Source organism: Dendropsophus ebraccatus, chromosome 9 (genome assembly GCF_027789765.1).
Source record: "Dendropsophus ebraccatus isolate aDenEbr1 chromosome 9, aDenEbr1.pat, whole genome shotgun sequence".
Lineage (NCBI taxonomy): Eukaryota > Metazoa > Chordata > Amphibia > Anura > Hylidae > Dendropsophus > Dendropsophus ebraccatus.
Window position 1 is genome coordinate 5620942 of NC_091462.1, and position 27467 is coordinate 5648408.

Consider the following 27467-nt stretch of genomic DNA (forward strand, 5'->3'; position numbering starts at 1 on the left):
GTCTGGATAAGGTATTGCACTCACCATAGCTATCAAAGATAGAATGGGACAGACAGGAGGGATTAAAACCATGAGCACTCAGGTGTCTCCTGCTAATTGCGGTCATGTGGGTCTCACCAGGAGGAGTGCAAAACACGGAGAAAAGAGAGAAACAAAATACGGTTCAGGGAAGAAAGAGAGTGCTGCATCTCACACCTATGGCTGATACTAGTACCTCTCGGCTGCATAAAAAACATCAGAATTCTGTATGTGAATTGATCAAGCCACACTGCCCCATGTACCTCGTGCAGGTATCTGATACACATGGGTCCCTACACTAAGTCCACACTGTGCCGGTCAGTGACCACCACCCCCGCAGGCGTGCACAGTCAGGGAAGGGAGGCCATGGAACGGCCCTGTAACCCCCATGCCACAGGACCAGTCCCAAAAATGCCACACCAAAACCCAGCCAGCACCACCGGCGGAGGAAGCTGCCCCCAAACAGCACAAGTCTGGATAAGGTATTGCACTCACCATAGCTATCAAAGATAGAATGGGACAGACAGGAGGGATTAAAACCATGAGCACTCAGGTGTCTCCTGCTAATTGCGGTCATGTGGGTCTCACCAGGAGGAGTGCAAAACACGGAGAAAAGAGAGAAACAAAATACGGTTCAGGGAAGAAAGAGAGTGCTGCATCTCACACCTATGGCTGATACTAGTACCTCTCGGCTGCATAAAAAACATCAGAATTCTGTATGTGAATTGATCAAGCCACACTGCCCCATGTACCTCGTGCAGGTATCTGATACACATGGGTCCCTACACTAAGTCCACACTGTGCCGGTCAGTGACCACCACCCCCGCAGGCGTGCACAGTCAGGGAAGGGAGGCCATGGAACGGCCCTGTAACCCCCATGCCACAGGACCAGTCCCAAAAATGCCACACCAAAACCCAGCCAGCACCACCGGCGGAGGAAGCTGCCCCCAAACAGCACAAACAGCAGGAGATGCCTGTGCTCACATGTCTGGACCCTATGTTTTTCCCATTCTGTGAGAGCAGCAATGGTAAGTGTAATACCATATCCATACTTGTGTCGTTTGGGGGCAGCCTTCCCCGCCGGTGGTGCTGGCTGGGTTTTGGTGGGGCTTTTTGGGTCTGGTCCTGTGACATTGGGGTTGCAGGGCCGTTCCATGGCCTCCCTTCCCTGCACGTGCACGCTTTGCGGGGTTGGCGGTCGCTGACCGACACGGTGTGGAGTTAGCGTAGGGACCCGTGTGGACCAGAGGACCTGCGCGGTGGTACACGGGGCAATATGGCTTGATCAATTCATATACAGACACTCTGGTGTTGATTTTTAATATAGGCCTAGCGGCATTAGTATCAGCCATAGATGGGATGTGCAGCGGTTCCATTCTCTCCAGGTCGTATTATAGTAGTTATATTCCTGTATATAAGAGCAGTATTATAGTAGTTATATCCCTGTATATAGGAGCAGTATTATAGTAGTTATATCCCAGTATATAGGAGCAGTATTATAGTAGTTATATTCCTGTATATAGGAGCAGTATTATTGTAGTTATATTCCTGTATATAGGGGGCAGTATTATAGTAGTTATATCCCTGTATATAGGAGCAGTATTATAGTAGTTATATTCCAGTATATAGGAGCAGAATTATAGTAGTTATATCCCTGTATATAGGAGCAGTATTATAGTAGGTATATTCCTGTATATAGGAGCAGTATTATAGTAGTATATTCCTGTATATAGGAGCAGTATTATAGTAGTTATATTCCTGTATATAGGGGGCAGTATTATAGTAGTTATATCCCTGTATATAGGAGCAGTATTATAGTAGTTATATTCCTGTATATAGGGGGCAGTATTATAGTAGTTATATCCCTGTATATAGGAGCAGTATTATAGTAGTTATATTCCTGTATATAGGAGCAGTATTATAGTAGTATATTCCTGTATATTAGAGCAGTATTATAGTAGTTATATTCCTGTATATAGGAGCAGAATTATAGTAGTTATATCCCTGTATATAGGAGCAGTATTATAGTAGTTATATTCCTGTGTATAGGGAGCAGTATTATAGTAGTATATTCCTGTATATAGGGAGCAGTATTATAGTAGTTATATTCCTGTATATAGGAGTAGTATTATAGTAGTTATATTCCTGTATATAAGAGCAGTATTATAGTAGTTATATCCCTGTATATAGGAGCAGTATTATAGTAGTATATTCCTGTATATAGGAGCAGTATTATAGTAGTTATATCCCTGTATATAGGAGCAGTATTATAGTAGTTATATTCCTGTATATAGGAGCAGTATTATAGTAGTTATATCCCTGTATATAGGAGCAGTATTATAGTAGTTATATTCTTGTATATAGGAGCAGTATTATAGTAGTTATATTCCTGTATATAGGAGTAGTATTATAGTAGTTATATCCCTGTATATAGGAGCAGTATTATAGTAGTTATATTCCTGTATATAGGGGGCAGTATTATAGTAGTATATTCTTGTATATAGGAGCAGTATTATAGTAGTTATATTCCTGTATATGGGAGCAGTATTATAGTAGTTATATCCCTGTATATAGGAGCAGTATAATAGTAGTTATATTCCTGTATATAGGAGCAGTATTATAGCAGTTATATTCCTGTATATAGGAGCAGTATTATAGTAGTATATTCCTGTATATAGGACCAGTATTATAGTAGTATATTCCTGTATATAGGAGCAGTATTATAGTAGTATATTCCTGTATATAGGAGCAGTATTATAGTAGTTATATCCCTGTATATAGGAGCAGTATAATAGTAGTTATATTCCTGTATATAGGAGCAGTATTATAGCAGTTATATTCCTGTATATAGGAGCAGTATTATAGTAGTATATTCCTGTATATAGGAGCAGTATTACAGTAGTATATCCCTGTATATAGGAGCAGTATTATAGTAGTTATATTCCTGTATATAGGGAGCAGTATTATAGTAGTTATATTCCTGTATATAGGAGCAGTATTATAGTAGTTATATCCCTGTATATAGGAGCAGTATTCTAGTAGTTATATTATTGTATATAGGGGGGCAGTATTATAGTAGTTATATTCCTGTATATAGGAGCGGTATTATAGTAGTTATATTCCTGTATATAGGAGCAGTATTATAGTAGTTATATTCCTGTATATAAGAGCAGTATTATAGTAGTATATCGTTGTATATAGGGGCAGTATTATAGTAGTTATATCCCTGTATATAGGAGCAGTATTATAGTAGTTATATTCTTGTATGTAGGAGCAGTATTATAGTAGTTATATTCCTGTATATAGGAGCAGTATTATAGTAGTTATATTCCTGTATATAGGAGCAGTATTATAGTAGTTATATTCCTGTATATAGGAGCAGTATTATAGTAGTTATATCCCTGTATATAGGAGCAGTATTATAGTAGTTATATTCCTGTATATAGGGGGCAGTATTATAGTAGTTATATCCCTGTATATAGGAGCAGTATTATAGTAGTTATATTCCTGTATATAGGAGCAGTATTATAGTAGTATATTCCTGTATATAGGAGCAGTATTATAGTAGTATATTCCTGTATATAGGAGCAGTATTATAGTAGTTATATTCCTGTACACAGGAGGGAGTATTATAATAGGTATATTCTTGTGTATAGGGGTCCATAACATTTATATTTAAGACTGAAAAAGACAAGTTAAAGTTTTCTCTTTTACATTTGCCAACCCCTTCAAACAAATAAAAAATAAATTGAACTTTATAGTAATTTGAAGTTAATAAAGTTGTTTTATTTTCAGGTGTGTTTCTTCTTTTTAAGTATAATTGTAGGTGATTGTGTTCTCTTGTGAAGAACATAAAGTCTCGGTGAATTGTTTATTACATGATTTGGAGCCGCCCGCAGTTACAATCTGATCTGATCCGACTCCTCAATAATATCAATATTTTTTAATATCTCCATTTTTATTCAGAGTTTACTTTTTTATGGGCTGATGATAATCTTCTTGGGCTCAGCTCCAGGGTTGTGTTATTACATTTAACTTAATGCGCCTCAGTATTGTCAAATACATTACCACCATTCAGTCAACATTTTTTACGTACGACCAAGACGGCGAGAAGTAAATGTGCGTGCGCTGCATATTCCTAAATCTAATTTATAATGTGAGAATACATTCAATGTTAGTGTCATTTATCTCACTTTAAGGGTACATGGAGTTCTGCGAAAATACTTTACATCTCTCTTTCATCTCAATTTAAACTTTGCTAATAATCTTACTACGCTGTACAACACTATGATAAGGCTATGTATTAACTATGTAATAATGATGGCCGTCTTTCATAACGCCAGGCGTCATTGCGCAAATAGGCTATGTTCACATTACGTATGAGACTGGCCGTTCCGTGACCCCGGCTGGTCGGGGCCGGAGACCGGCTGGATCATTCTGTCTGTTACTTAAGTCCGGCCGCTTCCCATAGCACACAGTGAAGCCAGCGTCCGGAGCCGCTCGCTTCACTGTAGGAACTGACAGGTCTTTCTGCGGCCGGAATTCATTGAATTCCGGCTGCAGAAAACTGACATGTCAGTTTTTTGCGGCCCCGCATGGGATCCCGGCTGGAGCGCATACGATGTGTGTACGCTCCGGCCGGGATCCCATTCATCAATAGGCATTGTTCCACCCTGCAAAACTATGGCCGTAGTTCTGCAGCGAGAACTACGGCCGTAGTTGTACGTTGTGTGAACATAGCCATAACCTCATAATAGACATAATTTATGAATTGACTCCCGTTGTTATGAAAGACGGCCATAATTTTTTTATAGTGTGAACCTAGCTTAAAAGGTAATCTGACACTAAGTATATGTTGCCTTAAATGAGGGCAGCATAAACTAGTGACAGAAATGCTAAGCAGATCAGTGTATTACTTACATCATTCTGTTCAGCCGTTCTCCTAATATGCAGGAGAATAGAATTCATACCACACCCCTCCCCCCGCCCTCCAGCTGCTGATTGACAGTTGACTGCCTTACACAGCATGGATAGATAACTGCCAATCAGCAGCTGGTTGGTGGAGTTTTCTGCTTCTCATGAATATCCAGGACTACTGAGCTCATGCGCATAATGTAGAGGACGACTTATTGTCCATGTAATTCATTAGGAGATCTCTGGATCAGCTGCACTGAACAATGTGAGTGATGCATCACTCTGCTAAGCTTGCCTTCCACTAGTTTATGCTACCCTGGAATAGGATACCACAACCCTGTTGACCCTGAGATAGGAGGGCAGAAACCTACTGACTGAGTCCCTTTAAGGGGCCTATTAGAGTAAGCAATTTTTCTTTTTCTCCGATTAACGATAAACGAATGTAAATTAACGCTTTTGGGAACGACCTGAGATTATTAGCCATAATATTTGGAAGGATAGTCGTTAGTTACGATCATACACTCTAGTATACAAACGTGTCCATACACTGAAAATCGGTGAACGATTAACAATGATTTTATGGTGAGCTCAAAAGATGCGATGAAAGTACAAATCAATTTTCATCAGCCGTTTGATCGTTGCCGCATACACACAGAATAATTATCCCTTAAATTCAAACTATATAACAATTTGTCGCATGATAATCTTCCCGTGTAATGGGGCCCTAACACTGCGTAGTCAGCTCCTGCCGTCTCATGCTATTCTCTAATCAGGAGGTTCATTTTAATCCAACAGAAATATGTAAATGAGCTTGTTTGGAGCACTGGGACCTTTCCTCGACCCCCTCCCACTCCCCAGTGCAATCGTTTAGCTCGCCTCTTTCAGTCCCACCTACTATGCATGTTCAATTATGCATAAGCTGACCGGTCTTTAGGTATGGGGGACCAAAGAAGGCAAGCAAAACACTGGGGGCGGGTTGAGGAACGTCCCCAGTGCTCCAAACAAGCTCCTTTACATGTTTCTTTTTTATTAAAGGGGTAGTGCGGCGCTAAAAAATTATTCACAGAATAACACACATTACAAAGTTATACAACTTTGTAATGTATGTTATGTCTGTGAATGGCCCCCTTCCCCGTGTCCCACCACCCCCGCCCGTGTAATGCACCCCTGTATAATGCACTACACACTTCCGGGTACACGGGCGGGGGTGGTGGGACACGGGGAAGGGGGCCATTCACAGACATAACATACATTACAAAGTTGTATAACTTTGTAATGTGTGTTATTCTGTGAATAATTTTTTAGCACCGCAGTACCCCTTTGACGTTCACTCGCAGTATTCCAAGCAGTTTTTTTAGTTTCCCTTTAAGCGTTGAGAGCATGCACCAAAATCCCCTCTCTATAGGATATGGGATAGAGGGTAACTATCTGATTGAGGAGGTCAGACTGCTGGAGCTCCGACAACTGGGACCCCCCCCCTCTTCTTGGTGAACACAAGACCCAAGGCTCCTGTCAGAATGGAGCATACACGTAACTCTATATGGGAGACACCACAGATAGTAGAGTGCAGAACTGTCTTAGTTAATAAATGAAGCTGCTATGTGCATTGGTGTCCACCACTCTGTCCTGACTGAATATTCAGGTCCTCATACTTGAGATCACAGGGAGACAGTTCTCCACTAATTTGAACCTGACTTTGTGCTGACAATGACCAAGCAGGCGCAGCAGGAAGATTAATAGTAATCAGCTTTAATGTTTATATGTAGAGGGGACATAGAAGAAGATGATGGTGGAGAGGTGACGTAGAAGAAGATGATGGTGGAGAGGTGACAAGTAAGAAGATGATGATGGAGAGAGGACATAGAAGAATATGGAGATGAGAAAAGGACATAGAAGAAGATGATGGTGTAGAGCGGACATAGAAGAAGAAGATGATGGTGGAGAGAGGACATAGAAGAATATGGAGATGAATAAAGGACATAGAAGAAGATGATGGTGTAGAGCAGACATAGAAGAAGAAGATGATGGTGGAGAGAGAACATAGAAGTAGATAATGGTAATGGTGAAGAGAGGACATAGAAGTAGATAATGGTGATGGTGAAGAGAGGACATAGAAGAAGATGCTGGTGGAGATGAGGACATAGAAGATGATGATGCTAGAAAGGAGACATAGAAGAAGATGATGGTGGAGAGAGGACATAGAAGTAGATGATGATGGTAAGGAGAGAACATAGAAGAAGATGATGGTGGAGATGAGGACATATAAGATGATGATGCTGGAAAGGGGACATAGAAGAAGATGATGGTGGAGAGAGGACATAGAAGATGATGATGGCAGAGAGGGGACATACTGTAGAAGCAGATGATGGTGGAAAGAGGACAAAGAAGAAGATGATGGTGGTGTAGAGAGGACATAGATGAAGAAGATGAAGGGGGAGAGAGGATATAGAAGAAGATGATGGAGAGATGACATAGAAGACGATGATGGTGGAGAGAGGACATAGAAGACGATGATGGTGGAGAGAGGACATAGAAGATGATGATGGCAGAGAGGGGACATAGAAGTAGATGATGATGGTGTAGAGAGGACATAGATGAAGAAGATGAAGGGGAGAGAGGATACAGAAGAAGATGATGGAGAGAGGACATAGAAGATGATGGTGGAGGAGATGGGACATAAAAGAAGATCATGGTGTACAGAGGACATAGAAGAAGATAATGGTGGAGAGAGGACAAAGAAGAAGATGATGGTGGAGAGAGGACATAGAAGAAGAAGATGATGGTGTAGAGAGGACATAGAAGAAGAAGATGAAGGGGAGAGAGGATATAGAAGAAGATGATGGAGAGAGGACATAGAAGACGATGATGGTGGAGAGAAGACATAGAAGAAGATGATGGTGGTGGAGATGGGACATAAAAGAAGATCATGGTGTACAGAGGAAATAGAAGAAGATGATGGTGGAGAGAAGACATAGAAGAAGATGATGGTGGTGGAGATGGGACATAAAAGAAGATCATGGTGTACAGAGGACATAGAAGAAGATGATGGTGGAGAGAGGACATAGAAGAAGATGATGGTGGTGGAGATGGGACATAAAAGAAGATCATGGTGTACAGAGGACATAGAAGAAGATGATGGTGGAGAGAGGACAAAAAAGAAGATGATGGTGGAGATGGGACATAGGAGATGATGATGGTGGAGAGATGACATAGAAGAAGATGGTGGAGGGGGATATAGAAGAAGATGATGGTAGAGAGGAGGACACTAGGCACAGATATTAGAGAGCTATTAGATTAGGAAGACATTACCTGTGCTTATGGGCTGGATATTCACCATCTCCCTCTGAATCATTAGGAGTAATTTTCCAGAAAACAGCTGAAGGATGAGAACCCCGTGATCTCCAGAAAGTTTAGTAGAAAGCAGGAGACCATCGCTATTCCATGTGCGGAACTGGAAGCTGACAGAGAGGTCATCCATTAGTGGAGTCCCTGGCAGTAAGAGGTAACTGGTGCTGGAGCTCAGGAAGGTGACAGGAACCACATGGGGCTCCGAGCAGGAAAATGTTATATTCCCCTGGAAAATAGTAAAAATAGGACAACGCCATGAGTATAGCCCCGAAACCACAATGATTTGCATATGTTAATAGACTAATGGGAGAATACTTCATACAAGGGACTGGTGTGCACTGAGGTTACACAATGAGCCAAGGCAACTCATGAGAGTCAAGTTCTCACTGAACAGAAGTTTTATTTTTAGTAAGAAATCCCTTGTTGGTCTATTAACTTGATCTTCAAGGAGCACAACTAGGTCAAGAGATCGGGAAACATCGACATGTGGGGAATGAGCAATAATGAAAAGTGGTTTATACCAAGAATGATAAAACATTTATGAGGATGAGTTAGTGGTCAGCTGACCTGAATCTGACACCAGGCTCTACCGCCATGCATGGTCCGCTCCATTCTGAATCTATTTCCTAAAGTGGGGGTAGGGAGCCTGCAGATCCCTACTATTGCCCTTAAGTAGCATTGTTGCATGCTTACAGTACACTGGCCATTATTACAGTATGGGGCACTGGGGGCATTATTACTTTATGGGGGCACAGCAGGAGACATTATTACTATATGGAGGCACAGCAGGAGACATTATTACTATATGGAGGCACAGCAGGAGACATTATTACTATATGGGGCACAGCAGGAGACATTATTACTATATGGAGGCACAGGGAGCATAATTATTATATGGAGGCACAGGGGGCATTATTACTGTATGATGGCACAGGGGGCATTATTAATAAATGGAGGCACAGGGGACATTATTACTATTTGAAGCACACAGCAGGGGACACTATTACTATATGGGGGCACAGCAGGAGGCATTATTACTATATGGAGGCACAGGGGTCATTATTACAGTTTGGAGGCACTTTGACAACATGGAGGCATAGGGAGTATTATTACTATATGGGGGGGGGCACAGGGGGCATTATTACTATATGATGGCAAAGGGAGGATTATTACTATATGTGGCACAGGGGTAATTATTACTGTTTTTATAATGTTTTTATTTGTATAGCGCACAAAGATTCCGCAGCACTTCACCTATCTGTATGTCTTTTGGTGTGTGAGGAAACAGGAGAACCTGGAGGAAACCCACGCAAACACGGAGAGAACATACAAACTCTTTGCACATGTTGTCCTTGGTGGGATTTGAACCCAGGGCTCCAGCGCTGCATTATTACTGTATGATGGCACAGGGGGCATTATTACTGTATGATGGCACAGGGGGCATTATTACTGTATGATGGCACAGGGGCATTATTACTGTATGGTGGCACAGGGGGCATTATTACTATATGATGGCACAGAGGGCATTATTACTATATGGGACACAGGGGGCATTATTACTGTATGATGGCACAGGGGGCATTATTACTATATGATGGCACAGAGGGCATTATTACTATATGGGACACAGGGGGCATTATTACTGTATGATGGCACAGAGGGCATTATTACTGTATGATGGCACAGGGAGCATTATTACTGTATGATGGCACAGGGGGCATTATTACTGTATGATAGCACAGGGGGCATTATTACTGTATGATAGCACAGGGGGCATTATTAATATATGGGGCACAGGGGGCATTATTAATATATGGGGCACAGGGGGCATTATTACTGTATGATGTCACAGGGGGCATTATTACTGTATGATGGCACAGGGGGCATTATTACTATATGGGACACAGGGGGCATTATTACTGTATGATGGCACAGAGGGCATTATTACTATATGGGACACAGGGGGCATTATTACTGTATGATGGCACAGGGGGCATTATTACTGTATGATAGCACAGGGGGCATTATTACTGTATGGTGGCACGGTGCCCGCAAAACGTGCGCAAGCAGAGAAGAGGGGCCACGGAATGGCCCTGCAACCCCATTGTCACAGGACCAGACCCAAAAGGGCACCCCAAACCCCGCAGGCGCCACCGGCGGAAAAAGTGGACGCCAAGCAACACAAGTGTGAACAAGCTCTTACCTCTCTCTCCATTCCTCTGCAGGTAGAATGGGAGAATACCAGGAGATCCTCCCCTTATGTACACAGGTGCTTCCTGCTAATTTGGATCACATGGGTCTTACACAGCACGAGTGCTAGCCACAATGAAAAAAGGGACAGAATACATAAAATATGCACAAGCCAAAAAGACAGAAATGGCTGCACATCGCACCCATGGCTGACACGAAAGCTTATTCAGCTACATTTAAAACCAACATCAGAAGTTAGTATATAATTTGGCCAAACTATATTGCCTCATGTACCACGTGCAGGTTGCTGACCGGCACAGTGATGATGTTTGGTTAGGGACTCATGTGTATCAGAAGACCTGCACGTGGTACATGAGGCAATATGGTTTGGCCAAATTATATACTAACTTCTGATGTTGGTTTTAAATGTAGCTGAATAAGCTTTCGTGTCAGCCATGGGTGCGATGTGCAGCCATTTCTGTCTTTTTGGCTTGTGCATGTATTATTACTGTATGATGGCACAGAGGGCATTATTACTGGATGATGGCACAGAGGGCATTATTACTATATGATGGCACAGAGGGCATTATTACTATATGGGACACAGGGGGCATTATTACTGTATGATGGCACAGGGGGCATTATTACTGTATGATGGCACAGGGGGCATTATTACTATATGGGACACAGGGGGGCATTATTACTGTATGATGGCACAGGGAGCATTATTACTATATGGGGCACAGGGGGCATCATTACTGTATGATGGCACAGGGGGCATTATTACTGTATGATGGCACAGGGAGCATTATTACTGTATGATGGCACAGGGGGGCATTATTACTGTATGATGGCACAGGGGGCATTATTACTGTATGATAGCACAGGGGGCATTATTAATATATGGGGCACAGGGGGCATTATTACTGTATGATGGCACAGTGGGCATTGTTACTATATGGGGCACAGGGGCATTGTTACTATATGGGGCACAGGGGGCATTATTACTGTATGGTGGCACAGGGGGCATTATTACTGTATGGTGGCACAGGGGGCATTATTACTGTATGGTGGCACAGGGGGCATTATTACTGTATGGTGGCACGTTATTAAGTTGTATAACTATAACGTAATTGACAAAAATTTCAATTGTATTAAAACTGATGGAAATGTGGCCATCAACGTCAGCATTTCTTCTCTGTATATCCCTATAGGCCTCTATATATGGCTTTTTACAGCCCTGTTTTCCTGGTCTCTTATAATACAGCTGTATTCTGCAAGGACAGGAGAGGACGACTCAAGGGTGATGTATTTGCAGCCTTGGTGATTGGAGGGGTAACAGGTTTGCCTGTGTTAATCCTATTGACTATGGGCTGAATCTGTCGGCTTAGAGACAATGGACGAGGAAGCAGATAGTGAATGTAATGAAATCCCAGCGAAGCAATGTCCTCTCCATGACAGATCCAGGTGAGAGCGGCCTCCGAGCGGCCAGTGTCGGCTTCCTATTACAGGAAGAAATAATTCCTGGCAGCTGAAAGTGAAGACGCTGTGCAATCCTATCAGCACAATGTGTCCGGCTTCTGCAGGACGGCAGCCAATCTGACAAACAGTGGGAGAGCAGGCAATCTTTACACTTAATCGAAACCGCGAGGAGTTCAACGCTTTAAAGTTTCCAGTTGCATCACTTTCAATTACAACTTCAGAACAGGCTGTAAAGATGGCGGGGCCGGAGGGTAGTGGGCACCGCGCTCAGATGGGCCCACCCTGCCTGAGCATTAAAGCATGGAAGCAGAGACTCCTCGGTCCTCAGTATTCTCAATCATAGACAGATGGGCCCACCCTGCCTGAGCATTAAAGCATGGAAGCAGAGACTCCTCGGTCCTCAGTATTCTCAATCACAGACAGATGGGCCCACCCTGCCTGAGCATTAAAGCATGGAAGCAGAGACATCTTAAGGGTCCTATTACATGGAGCGATTTTAAACGATTAATGACTAACGATAAACGATCGCAAATGAGATTGTTTATCGTTAACCTGAAATCGTTCACCATATTACACGGAACGATAATCGTTAGTTACGAACGTCACTATGATCGTTTCCTCCTTCAGATCTCAGGAAAACAATGGGCAATGTGCAATTACACTGAACGATTCGTAAAAAAGTGCGGAACTTGAGCGAATGAATGTGGAAATACAGCAAACGATTAGCGAATGATTAACGATAATTTTAGGTTCAGATCTACATCAATGATCAACGACAAATGAACGATTTATCGTTGAAATACAAACGATTTAACGATTTTTCACACGATAATAATCCCGTGTAATAGGGCCCTAAGACTCCTCGGTCCTCAGTATTCTCAATCACGGACAGATGTGCACAATTTACAGGAGAATAATTCAGAGATCTGCGGAGAGGAGCAGACTCGGCAGACTATTGTTCTCTATTGTTCTCTGTTCTTTTCTATTGTTCTCTGTGGCGCTTATTGCCTTCTCTCAAGGTGGAGGAAGAAAGTTCTGGTTATTTTTATCCTCACATATGTGGAGCAGCCATAAACGGAGGGACTGGACAGGGACAGATGTGTCTGTTTACTTTCTACATACGTTAGGAGGAACATAGCCGGCAAGGAAACAAAAGTCATATTAAAGGGGAACTGCAGTGAGATTTTTTTGTCTTTTAAATCAACTGGTGTCACAAAGTGATATAGACTTGGTATTTACTTCTATGTAAAAATCTCCGATCTTCCAGTACTTATGAGCTGCTGTACGTCCTGCAGGAAGTGGTCTATTCTTTCCAGTCTGACACAGTGCTCTCTGCTGCCACCTCTGTCCAGAGCAGGAGAGGTTTTCTATAGAGATTTGCTGCTGCTCTGGACAGTTCCTGACATGGACAGAGGTGGCAGCAGAGAGCACTGTGTTAGACTGGAGAGAGTACACCACTACCTGCAGGACATACAGGAGCTGATAAGTACTGGAAGACTAGAGAGTTTTGAATAGAAGTAATTTATCTATATAACCTACAAGACAAGACAAGATGAAAAATGTTGGAGTACCCCTTTAAACCCTTTCTAGCATACTGGGAGAGACTGGTTAGGGATCCCTTTCTCTGGTATCCAAAAATATATTATAGAGTAGTAAAAAGTAGTCAGGGATGCAGGGGAGGAAGGGGATGCAGCTGCAGAGGAGTATGTAAGAATGCGGCATGCTCCGAGAGGGCGGGGCACCAGGTAGCGGAGACATCTGATTGGCTTAGAGCAGACAGCAGAGCCCAGAATGAGACAATGTATCCAAGTGATGTACGATATGATACAGTGAGCAGGGCGGCATAAATAATAATGGTATATAGAGGTATATAGAGGGGGTCACACAGCGGAGGCTTCTTACCACAATGTAGATCTGAGGTTTGCGTCTCTTGGCCAAATCGATGATATTTACTCCATTATAATACAGGTTCTCGATGCAGCCGTGGAAATTCCTCCTCAGAAACGTTCCGGGTTTTCCTGGCACTGGAATCCCTCCAAAGCTGAACTTTGGGAAAGAAGAAAATCAAAACTTGTCTCATTGTTATATAAGAAGAAAGATCAGAAATCTTATGAATCTACGATGGAGAAGAATGAGCTGAACGTGACATCACATGATGGGAGACCGTCTGGTAATGAGGGAGACCGCCCGGTAATGAGGGAGACTGCCCAGTAATGGGGGAGACCGCCTGGTAATGAGGGAGACCGCCTGGTAATGGGGGAGACCACCTGGTAATGGGGGAGACCGCCTGGTAATGGGGGAGACCGCCTGCTAATGGGGGAGACTGCCTGGTAATGAGGGAGACTGCCCAGTAATGGGGGAGACCGCCTGGTAATGAGGGAGACCGTCTGGTAATGGGGGAGACCGCCTGGTAATGAGGGAGACTGCCCAGTAATGGGGGAGACCGCCTGGTAATGAGGGAGACCGCCTGGTAATGGGGGAGACCACCTGGTAATGGGGGAGACCGCCTGGTAATGGGGGAGACCGCCTGGTAATGGGGGAGACCGCCTGATAATGGGGGAGACCGCCTAATAATGGGGGAGACCGCCTAGTAATGGGGGAGACCGCCTGGTAATGGGGGAGACCGCCTGGTAATGGGGGAGACCGCCTAATAATGGGGGAGACCGCCTGGTAATGGGGGAGACCGCCTGGTAATGGGGGAGACCTGAGTAGATGCGGAAAAGAAACGAGTCCAGCTTAGCCATGATTAAGGCTGCGGTGTAGCAGCCGAAACGCGTAGGCTTCAGTTGGGGGCATGCCGCACGTGTGTACGGTGACGGAGATACAATAAACAACGCACTTAATTCCACCTTGCCGGGAGCTGGACTCGTTTCTTTTCCGCATCTACTCAGGACACCTGTTGGAGTGTGAGCCCGTGCTGTGAAGCTCGGTGGATGGGGTAAGCTGGCTTTTTTCCGTTCATGACTAATGGGGGAGACCGCCTGGTAATGGGGGAGACCGCCTGGTAATGGGGGAGACCGCCTGGTAATGGGTGAGACCGCCTGGTAATGAGGGAGACCGCCCGGTAATAAGGGAGACCACCCGGTAATGGGGGAGCCCGCTTGGTAATGAGGAAGACTGCCTGGTAATGGGGGAGACCGCCTGGTAATGGGGGAGACCGTCTGGTAATGGAAGAGACCGCCTAGTAATGGGGGAGACCGCCTGGTAATGAGGGAGACCGCCCGGTAATGAGGGAGACCATCGGGTACTGAGGGAGACCGCCTGGTAATGGGGGAGACCGCCTGGTAATGGGGGAGACCGTCTGGTAATGGGGGAGACCGCCCGGTAATGGGGGAGACCACCTGGTAATAGAAGAGACCGCCTAGTAATGGGGGAGACCGCCCGGTAATGGGGGAGACCGCCCGGTAATGAGGGAGACCGCCTGGTAATGGGGGAGACCGCCTGGTAATGAGGGAGACCGCCTGGTAATGGGGGAGACCGCCTGGTAATGAGGGAGACTGCCCGATAATCGGGGAGACCGCCTGGTACTGAGGGAGACCACCTGGTAATTAGACATCAGTCCAGTCACCAGGTATTGTTAGACATCAGTGCAGTCACATCTATCATTAGACATCAGTGCAGTCACCAGGTATTGTTAGACATTAGTGCAGTAACCAGGTATCGTTAGACATCAGTGCAGTCACATCTATCATTAGACATCAGTGCAGTCACATCTATCATTAGACATCAGTGCAGTCACCGGGTATCATTAGACATCAGTGCAGTCACCAGGTATTGTTAGACATCAGTGCAGTCACCAGGTATTGTTAGACATCAGTGCAGTCACATCTATCATTAGACATCAGTGCATTCACCGGGTATCATTAGCCATCAGTGCAGTCACATCTATCATTAGACATCAGTGCAGTCACATCTATCATTAGACATCAGTGCAGTCACATCTATCATTAGACATCAGTGCAGTCACATCTATTATTAGACATCAGTGCAGTCACATCTATCATTAGACATCAGTGCAGTCCCTCACAGGATATCCGCTATTTCAGCTTTTCCCATGGACGCCCTCTCCTGACCTGCCTATGTGTATCCCTGCTCCAGAGCCTGATCAGCAGTGCCCAACCCTCCATGTCCCATCGATATATATACTGCCAGTGTCTCTTATTATTTATTCTGTATGATAAGCGTCATAGTGAGAGCGTCTCGCTCCCATCCCTGGATCTCTTCTCCTTTATGGAGTATCAGGAGGTAAAGCCTCCACTATGATGCTATTCAGTAGGGTTTCTATCAGCCGCAGACTGTTTGCTCTTCTTCAGGGTAACATCCCCCCGAGGCGGAATAGACTGCAAGTTATTGTTTCTTTTAATGTGGCGGAGATGCAAAGGTCATCGGCCATTGTAAATAAAATTCACTGGTTTTATGTCTTTTATGGAGCTTGTAAAAGTCAAAGCAGAAACACAATGCGGAGATTGCGGATATGTTATTAGCGTAATGCACTATAAACTTCAAATATCCTCAGGACACTTTATGACACAGCGAGTAGCGTCCATGAAGGCGGCTGGAGCTATACAGAGGATGCCCATAGTACCCTGCCCTATATACCGCCATATGCCAGAGGCATGGAGCAATGCTTATAGGGAAGTCTGTAAGACACGGCCATATGACGGCACCATACGGAGGCTCCATAGTGCAGCAGCTTAGGGGCTCCGTGCTCCACATCGCTCTGACTCATCAACGGCTTCAGGGGAGGACGAGTACACGATAAATGTGTAAAACATCTACTAAATATGCTAGACCTAAAATATACTTAACACATGCCTGTACTTTCTCATAAACTTTCAGGATGAGCTGCCATTTATATACATGGCATATATCTTCTATAGGACATTGTTCACCAGTTTTCTCCTCTGCACGCTCCATCTCTAAGGTTTTAATGTCCCTGAGCTGCTGGATTTTGACTGTTTGCTATGTGCCTATACACTGCACACACAGAAGATGCATCCTCTTCCTCTACATCTCTACAGCACAGCCTCAGAAGCAGCAGCAGCATGGTGGATATTATAGAGCAGTGCTGAGCAGTGTAAGCTGTGAACTCCACACTGCAGCTAGTTGTAACATTTACTATAACACTGTTATTTTATTTCTGAACTTTTCAGCATTGTTTCTGTGTCACTGTGCAGATGCTCCCCACCCTCATGGGTGATTTCTTCGGGCAACATGAAGAACATTACAGAGCAGTATAAGATGTAAGCCCAACACTGGTGAAGGAGAGATATAACCCTTACTAGAGCTTTCCGTAGCTTCTCCTTCTCTTTTTGCATCTGTATCCTTCTGAAGATGCTCCCACCCCTCACCATAGACTTATATGGGCAGCATGGAATGCATTTTAGAACAGTATTAAGCAGTGTAAACTGTGAATCTAGTACTAGAGAAATATATAATATTTACTAGAGCTTTCAATAGCTTTTTAGTGTTTATCTGCCCTTACCTCAATCTTTAGCTAATTCCTCCTCCTCCCCCTCTCTTTACCATAGACGTCTTTGTGCAATATGGAGGACATTATGGAGCAGTACTGAGCAGTGTAAAATGTGGATGTGAGTCCAGCACTGGTAAAGAGGAGATATAACTCTTACAAAAGATTCCACCAGCTTCTCTGTGTCTTTCTGGCTCTGGCTCATTCTGCAGATGCTCCTTCCCCTCACCATAGAGTTCTATGGGCAGCATGGAGGACATTAAAGAGCAACATTAAACAATGTGAGCTATGAATCTGGAACTGAGGTAAGATATAATACTTACTGAAGCTTCCAACAGCTTATCTGTGTCTCTCTGCCTCCCTTTTTAAATAATTCCTCCTCCTCCCCTCTTTACTCTCCATGGGTAGATGTAACCTGATCCCTCAGTGTGCTGATCTGTTTCCATATAGATCTGAGAAATTTTGTGTAGTAAATGATGAGCCTGGAGGGAGTCTGATAAACATTTCCTCTGATAAAATAATTACGTCTCTTATATCCGTGTGCGCCAATGATTAATGCAAAGTATATTGCGATTGTAATAACCATTTAGATGCAACAAATGAATGTGAACACGGCCTAACCTTCCAGCATCACTATAGTCGGATTACGTTATCGTGTTTTGTAATTAGCTGCTTATATATTTGTATCTAATTCCCCAATGGTCTAATTTGGAAGGTGATGATAAATCAGGGACTGTCGCATCTAATGCCGATCCCCGTTCATCCTCGCAGCCGCCATTACTAATTAAACCTGATTCCGTCTCCACGCTGGCTGCACATCTTCCCGACTCTCATTGTTATGCAATGATTCTAATTGCCTAATAAATAGCAATAATTCTGCTGATTTCCGGACACTTTATCGCCGTCAAACGCTGTAAAGTCTAATTTAACGGCCGCCATAATGTTCGGTGGGTTTGGTCTGTCACGCACAGGAATTAGAAATTTACAGGTATAAACAAAAATATTAATGACCTCGGGCTGCATTACAAATATGATGAGGGATAATCTCCGGAATATAAAGTTATACTGAGCGCTCTATAGGCGCCAAACACGCAAGAGGCCGTAAAAATTAAAGAAGCGGCAAAAAGGCCACTAAATAAAAGAGGTCATAACACCGGCAAAGGCGCCGTTTATGGTCGTCCTGAAATATTCAAAATAAGTGCAGAATTGTCTCGTAAAATTCATGAAATGTCCTAAAATTCAGATTGTAAAATGGTTGTTATTCAATTTCATAAAAAGGTAAAAAGTAATTGCACCTGGTAGGTAATGGCTGCAGCACTTAGGTGGTTTACATGTGGCGTACACAGGGACAGGCTTTATGGGGCGACGCCGAGGTCAGAGGCGGGCAACGGGAAACAGCAGAAGTGGGAATGCAGCTCTGGAGCATTAGACACATTTTTGCAATCCGTTTTTTTTTTTTGCACCCATTTTAGGAAAAAAAAAAACGGATGTATTTGTGTGCATCTGTTTTTATCCATTTTTCAATTGATTTCCATTATAAAAAGATCAAAACGCACCTGTTACTTTTAGCGTACAAAAAAAAAAAAAAAAAGTAATCTACCATGTATTTGTGTATGCTTAAAAAAAACGGATGCATTTTGATCCGTTTTTTTTTTTTTTAAATTATTATTTATAATGGAAGTTAATAGAAAAACGGATTGAAACAGATGCACAGAAATGCACCTGTTTTTTTATCTTTTTTTTATCCTTTTTTGCAAAAACGCAGAGTGATAAATCAGTATTTTATCATCATCATTGTAGATATAAATATTTAATGTTAGATTGTAAAATACTTCCTGATCCTCTTGACCCTGAATCATACAGAAAGGATCTGCGGTCAGGAGAAGAAGCACTATACATCATTTAAGCCACATGCAAAACTACAACCCAAGCTGCATTTATCAGCCAGGGCATGCTGAGAGTTGTAGTTATGCTGGAGAGCCACAGAATCAGGGCTGTATACAGTAAGCTCCTCTACTGGTGGCTGCCGACAGACAGAATGTTACCACAAAACTCTATGTCTATGTGGTGGTCTACAGCACTGAAAGGGTTAATTTGTCCCCATCTCAGCCCCCATAACCTCCAGTATGATGAAGCTGCGCGGCCTGCGACTGTACAGACTGCCGGACTGTGATGGACGTACACACCTCATAATCTATGTCCAAATCATCAGAATCCCCTTTGGTGCGGAAATGTTGGGTGTATTTATCCACCGTGAAGTTGACCTGTTTGTTGAAGCGATCGATGAGGACGGAGTGCCACTGCTGGTCATCCAGGAGACTCCCCAACGTCACCACCGTGTGAGTGTTACCGAAACGCAGCTTGGCGTCACCTAGGAGGGAAAGACAGGTCACATGATCAGAGCCGGAGTAACCAACACTGAGACATCCTGATCCATCTATCTATCTATCTCCTATCTATCTATCTATCTATCTATCTATCTCCTATCTATCTATCTATCTATCTATCTATCTATCTATCTATCTCCTATCTATCTATCTATCTATCTATCTATCTATCTATCTCCTATCTATCTATCTATCTATCTATCTATCTATCTCCTATCTATCTATCTATCTATCTATCTATCTATCTATCTATCTCCTATCTATCTATCTATCTATCTATCTATCTATCTATCTATCTCCTATCTATCTATCTATCTATCTATCTATCTCCTATCTATCTATCTATCTATCTATCTATCTATCTATCTATCTCCTATCTATCTATCTATTATCTATCTATCTATCTATCTATCTCCTATCTATCTATCTATCTATCTATCTCCTATCTATCTCCTATCTATCTATCTCCTATCTATCTATCTATCTATCTATCTATCTACCTGATATCTATCTATCTATCTATCTCCTATCTATCTATCTATCTATCTATCTATCTATCTATCTATCTATCTCCTATCTATCTATCTATCTATCTATCTATCTATCTATCTCCTATCTCCTATCTATCTCCTATCTATCTATCTATCTATCTATCTATCTATCTATCTATCTATCTATCTCCTATCTATCTATCTATCTCCTATCTATCTATCTATCTATCTCCTATCTCTCTCTCTCTCTATCTATCTATCTATCTCCTATCTATCTATCTATCTATCTATCTATCTATCTATCTATCTATCTATCTATCTATCTATCTCCTATCTATCTATCTCCTATCTATCTATCTCCTATCTATCTATCTATCTATCTATCTATCTCCTATCTATCTATCTCCTATCTATCTATCTCCTATCTATCTATCTATCTATCTATCTATCTATCTATCTATCTCCTATCTATCTATCTATCTATCTATCTATCTATCTATCTATCTCCTATCTATCTCCTATCTATCTATCTCCTATCTATCTCCTATCTATCTATCTATCTATCTATCTATCTATCTATCTATCTATCTATCTCCTATCTTCTATCTATCTATCTATCTATCTATCTATCTATCTATCTATCTATCTATCTCCTATCTATCTCCTATCTATCTATTTCCTATCTATCTATCTCCTATCTATCTATCTATCTATCTCCTATCTATCTATCTATCTATCTATCTATCTATCTATCTATCTATCTATCTATCTCCTATCTATCTATCTTCTATCTATCTATCTATCTCCTATCTATCTATCTATCTATCTATCTATCTCCTATCTATCTATCTATCTATCTATCTATCTATCTATCTCCTATCTATCTATCTATCTATCTCCTATCTATCTATCTATCTATATATCTATCTATCTATCTATCTATCTATCTATATATCTATCTATCTATCTATCTCCTATCTATCTATCTATCTATCTCCTATCTATCTATCTATCTATCTATCTATCTATCTATCTATCTATCTATCTATCTATCTCCTATCTATCTATCTCCTATCTATCTATCTATCTATCTATCTATCTATCTATCTCCTATCTATCTATCTATCTATCTATCTATCTATCTATCTATCTCCTATCTATCTCCTATCTATCTATCTATCTATCTATCTATCTATCTATCTATCTATCTATCTATCTATCTCCTATCTATCTATCTCCTATCTATCTCCTATCTATCTATCTATCTATCTATCTATCTATCTATCTATCTATCTATCTATCTATCTATCATTTCTCTCTCTCCCCCCCTCTCTCTTTCTCTCTCTCCCCCCCCTCTCTCTCCCTCTCTCTTTCTCTCTCTCTCTCCCTCCCCCCTTTCTCTCTCTCTCACCCCCTCCCTCCCTCTCTCTCTCCCTCCCTCTCTCTCTCCCTCTTTCTCTCTCTCTCCCTCCCTCCCTCTCTCCCTCTATTTCTCTCTCTCTCTCCCTCCCCCTTTCTCTCTCTCTCTCCCTCCCTCCCTCTCTCTCTCCCTCTCTCTCCCCCTTTCTCCCTCTCTCTCTCTCTCTCCCCCTTTCTCTCTCCCCCCTCTCTTTCCTCCCCCCCCCCCCCCCCCCCCGCTTATATTCCTGATACATTATAACTGTGACTGATATTGATATTATAAGACACAATATGGAGGTGATGACAGAGAGTGACAGCCGTGGGAGGAAGCAGCGCAGAGTGTCACAGTGTGGGAGTCACAGGTCACCCGGGGAGAGGAAGAGAAGAATGGATCCAGACAGGATGATGCAGCCTCCTCCTCCTCCTCCTCCGCCGCAATCCGGAAGATTCAGGGGGTCATTATATTGGGGGGGGGGGGGTCTGTATTTACCCCCAGAAGAGGCCTGGATATAAGAGGCCCTGAGTGTATAGACTGGGGGTGACAACCAGCATCACAGCCCTGTATATAAGAGGCCCTGAGTGTATAGACTGGGGGTGACATCCGGCATCACAGCCCTGTATATAAGGGGCCCTGAGTGTATAGACTGTGGGTGACAACCGGCATCACAGCCCTGTATATAAGGGGCCCTGAGTGTATAGACTGGGGGGTATATAAGGGGCCTTGAGTGTATAGACTGGGGGTGACAACCGGCATTACACCCCTGTATATAAGGGGCCCTGAGTGTATAGACTGTGGGTGACAACCGGCATCACAGCCCTGTATATAAGGGGCCCTGAGTGTATAGACTGGGGGGTATATAAGGGGCCTTGAGTGTATAGACTGGGGGTGACAACCGGCATTACACCCCTGTATATAAGGGGCCCTGAGTGTATAGACTGGGGGTGACAACCAGCATCACAGCCCTGTATATAAGGGGCCTTGAGTGTATAGACTGGGGGTGACAACCGGCATTACACCCCTGTATATAAGGGGCCCTGAGTGTATAGACTGGGGGTGACATCCGGCATCACAGCCCTGTATATAAGGGGCCCTGAGTGTATAGACTGTGGGTGACAACCGGCATCACAGCCCTGTATATAAGGGGCCCTGAGTGTATAGACTGGGGGTGACAACCGGCATTACACCCCTGTATATAAGGGGCCCTGAGTGTATAGACTGGGGGGTATATAAGAGGCCCTGAGTGTATAGACTGGGGGTGACAACCGGCATCACAGCCCTGTATATAAGGGGCCCTGAGTGTATAGACTGTGGGTGACAACCGGCATCACACCCCTGTATATATAGTATCCGCCATTGCTGACAATTGTCTATGATGCAGAGGAATATACGAGGCCATTGAATTCTTTATCAGCTTCTTTGGTGACATAAAGCAGTGAAATGGTTAAAGACCCCCCCCCCCATCTTATATTTCTTTATTCTCATTACCCATCATGCAGCTGGTCAGCCAATACACCGAGGTCACATCCCCCAGATACATCAATGACTTATTTGGATGCAGCAGAGCCGGGATGAAGCAGATGACACTGCAGCCATTGTGCTGGGGAGGAGGCATTATATGGATATTATCCCTGGTGGGCAGGGGAGCGAGGATTATACAGAATGTCTGCATGCTGCCTCCCCAACAAGAAACGAGCTGTATGACTACCCCCATACTCTGCTCCTGGAGGACTGTGCAGCTGTAACTGTACGGCCACACAGTTCTATGATCATAGAGATGAGTGCAAGGAGGGGATAGAGAGGACTGTGCAGCTGTAACTGTATGACCACACAGTTCTCTCTATGATGACAGAGATGAGTGCAGGGAGGGGATAGAGAGGACTGTGCAGCTGTAACTGTATGACCACACAGTTCTCTCTATGATCACAGAGATGAGTGCAGGGAGGGGATAGAGAGGACTGTGCAGCGGTATCTGTACAGTCATATAGAGCTTTCTATAATCAATAACTTTGCGGTGCGGTGCGGCCCTCGTCTTGTAATCATTATGAGGCCATTAGGCAGCGGTAAGAGGTTAGTCTGCTCTTGTGCCTCCTATTGTAGTAGTGCGGAGAGCGGCGGTCGTGTGCGTCGTAATAATCAGTAACCCCCCTGACTCTTTATATTGATGTGATGGCTGCAGATGTATAATTATACATCCCCCCCCCCCCCCCCCGACTCTTTATAATGATGTGATGGCTGTAACATTATAACCCCCCCCCCCCCCCGACTCTTTCTATTTATATTAATGTAATGGCTGTATCATTATAACCTGGCCCCCCCCGACTCTTTCTATTTATATTGCTGTGCTGGCTGTATCATTATACCCCCCCGCGGCCTCTGCCCTCCACCCCACCAGGATCGGGGATCTAGGAGCTGGAGATACAGAAGCGTCTTCTCTCCCGCTGAAGCTGATCGGCAATTTGTGACATTTAAAGGTTCTGTGTGTGTGATGGAGAATGTGGACTCCATGAGTGTAACAGATGTGTTTCATCCGGAGCTCCCGCCGATGTCGCAGCTAATTGCCGCTGACATTTCACTCATTAGAGCGCAGGATTTATGGACACGTCTCCGCTCATGTCTCTCCGTGTAGTTAGACGTGAAATCCCAGAGCAACGTCCTCAGCAAAAACAGAAAGAAGCCGATAATGATGAGGGCGGCCGGACGGGTGCCGCGTGCTGTGTCCTGGGAGGGGATCATTCACACAAAGACTATGGATTGTGCAGGGAAGGAACCGCAACAAAATGGTCTCCTGACCACAGTGCTCGCATAGATGGCTCTATACATAATACCGCCATATAACAGTACCACATAATACCGCCATATAACAGTACCACATAATACCGCCATATAACAGTAACACATAATACCGCCATATAACAGTACCACATAATACCGCCATATAACAGTACCACATAATACTGCCATATAACAGTACCACATAATGCCGCAGGAATGACTCAGAACTCGAGTGTCACTGTGGCAGTACCTTGCTCCACCCCTTCTGCCTAAACCTCCTGAACTCCTCCCTCTCTTGTGATATGCTCCTCCCCCTCCACCATCTCCCATGTTGCATTGTCACTGACTTCATCGCCTTGTAGCATTAGTATTTATTGATGTTACTCTTTGCTATTGTTACTTACAGGGAGCTGGTGATCCCACCTGTTATAGACAGGGTCTCATATATACTGTATGTGTGGTTGTCTATAGTTTTTTAAAGGGGTATTCCACTCAAACACAACGTTTGATACGTTGCTGCCCATGGTGAGACTAACAATTCTTTTCATACTTGTTATTATCTATTCAGTCTCCTTCCCCCAGTTCTCAGATGCTGCTATCTGCTAAGGACACAAAAATCTGTGTGTGAGCTTTTCTCCCTGTATTCCCCTCTCCCCCCTTCTGAGACAGCTGATGTAAACAAGTCCATGGCTGGCTTTATCTGCAACTTTGTAGCTACTTTGTAACTGTCTCAGAAGGGAGGGGAGAGGAGAGGGGGACAGAGAGAGAGAGAGAGAGAGAGGCTCACACACAGGTTTTTGTGTCTTCAGCAGAAAGCAGCAGCTGAGAACTGGGAGAAGGAGTCTGAATAGATAATAACAAGTATGGAAGGAATTATTAGTCTCACCATGGGCAGCAACATATCAAATGATTTGCATCAGTGGAATACCCCTTTAACTTTTGCTAACTTCTTCTTTTAACTGCGTATCTGGTGCAATAAGGTGACACCACCGAAACAGGTTTCCTGTACGTATCCAAGTCCTTCTTCCATTTCTGATAGAGGACCAGTCAGTAAAAAGCTGCAGGGGCCACTGCTTAGGATTAGTGTCGGGTAAACTTGTCAAACGGTTCAGGTGCGACAACAACTCTCCGCACCCAACAACAACTCTCCGCACCCAACAACTCTCCGCACCCAACAACAACTCTCCGCACCCAACAACAACTCTCCACACCCAACAACTCTCCGCACCCAACAACAACTCTCCACACCCAACAACAACTCTCCACACCCAACAACTCTCCACACCCAACAACTCTCCGCACCCAACAACTCTCCGCACCCAACAACTCTCTGCACCCAACAACAACTCTCCGCACCCAACAACAACTCTCCGCACCCAACAACAACTCTCCGCACCCAACAACTCTCCGCACCCAACAACTCTCTGCACCCAACAACAACTCTCCGCACCCAACAACAACTCTCCGCACCCAACAACAACTCTCCGCACCCAACAACAACTCTCCGCACCCAACAACAACTCTCCGCACCTAACAACTCTCCGCACCCAACAACAACTCTCCGCACCCAACAACAACTCTCCACACCCAACAACTCTCCACACCCAACAACTCTCCGCACCCAACAACTCTCCGCACCCAACAACTCTCCGCACCCAACAACAACTCTCCGCACCCAAACACTCGGGATGTGACTCCTGGCGGCCGCAGAACTTGGAAGCTGGGAAAGCCTATGGCCGTCTCCATGTTTTCCAGTACTCCCTATGGCCGTCTCCATGTTTTCCAGCCCTCCCTATGGCCGTCTCCATGTTTTCCAGCACTCCCTATGGCCGTCTCCATGTTTTCCAGCACTCCCTAGGGCCGTCTCCATGTTTTCCAGCACTTAATATGGCCGTCTCCATGTTTTCCAGCACTCCCTAGGGCGGCATCCAGCTTCTGCAGCCACCGGACATCACATGCTGAGTGTTTGGGTGCGGAGAGTTGCTGTCGCACCTGAACGGTTCAGCAAGTTCTCTCGATACTACACAAGAATTACTAATAGGTCTGAACTAACAAACTAAGACATTAAAGTAATAATTTTTGGAATGATCCGTATAGATCGGAGCCGAGCTGTGCGGATCAGCGGCAGAGGGCGCAGTGTGACGCCAATCATATGCTGAATCTAGGGAATGAATGAGGGGGAATGAATTGCAGCGGGTACCCAGGTTGATGTAGAGAGCCAGCCTCCCCTTCTGCAGCTCCAGGGTAAGGTAATCGCCGCGCTGTCCCTCTCCGTGGAATAAGACGCCGTCGCTCTGCATGCTCTTGAACTTCAGGGAGATGACATCTTTGAATGTGGTCATCAGCTTCTGATTGAACCTGTAGAGGAGGGAGCTTCTGCCGTCAAAGTCGGCCACATCCGATTCTAGATAGGAACAAACAAAGAGGCAATTGATGAGCGGCCATGTAAGCACACAAGCAAGGTCAATGGTAACGCTGCCGCTATTGACAGCAACACAAGCGGCGGCATTATTGGCAAATATTGGGCGGTCATTGTCTTCTCACTGATCCGAACCCCCTGACAATCGCCCTCCATGATTCAGTCTCTTTCTTACTAGATACACAGTATTCTCCCCTGTCGCTTATGTTTGCCGACACAATAGAGGCGGATGACTCCAGCGTCCACATTGTACAGCAACAGAAAGAAGCCCGCTATCTCCTATCTATGGCGGATACAGCCGACCGCTGTCTGAACCTTCCCACCAGTGACAGAAGGTGGTGACTCTCCTTATAGAGATCCCGCTAGTGGGCGGGGCTTGGGGCAAAGCTTCATGGGATAAAATATACAAATGAGAAGATTTTTCTTTTGTTCCATCTATAGGTGGCAGCAGGGAAACGGTGTTATTAATTGAGCTAATTTAAAGTACTTATCAGCTGCTGTATGCCCTGCAGGAAGTGGTGTATTCTCTCCAGTCTGACACAGTGCTCTCTGCTGTCATCTCTGTCCATGTCAG

The 27467-nt window shown here is 44.1% G+C and overlaps 1 protein-coding gene across 1 annotated transcript in view; it reads right to left on the reverse strand.

Moving 5' to 3' along the window:
- The window catches only part of CNTNAP5 (contactin associated protein family member 5), a 334380-nt gene that overhangs the window by 127599 nt on the left and 179314 nt on the right, over positions 1-27467 (reverse strand). The window contains exons 5-8 of the mRNA XM_069982421.1: positions 26675-26878; positions 19609-19793; positions 13855-13998; positions 8242-8506 (exon numbers count right to left, since the gene is read on the reverse strand). Coding sequence (XP_069838522.1) covers positions 8242-8506; positions 13855-13998; positions 19609-19793; positions 26675-26878 — 798 coding nt within the window. The remainder of the gene's footprint in view (positions 1-8241; positions 8507-13854; positions 13999-19608; positions 19794-26674; positions 26879-27467) is intronic.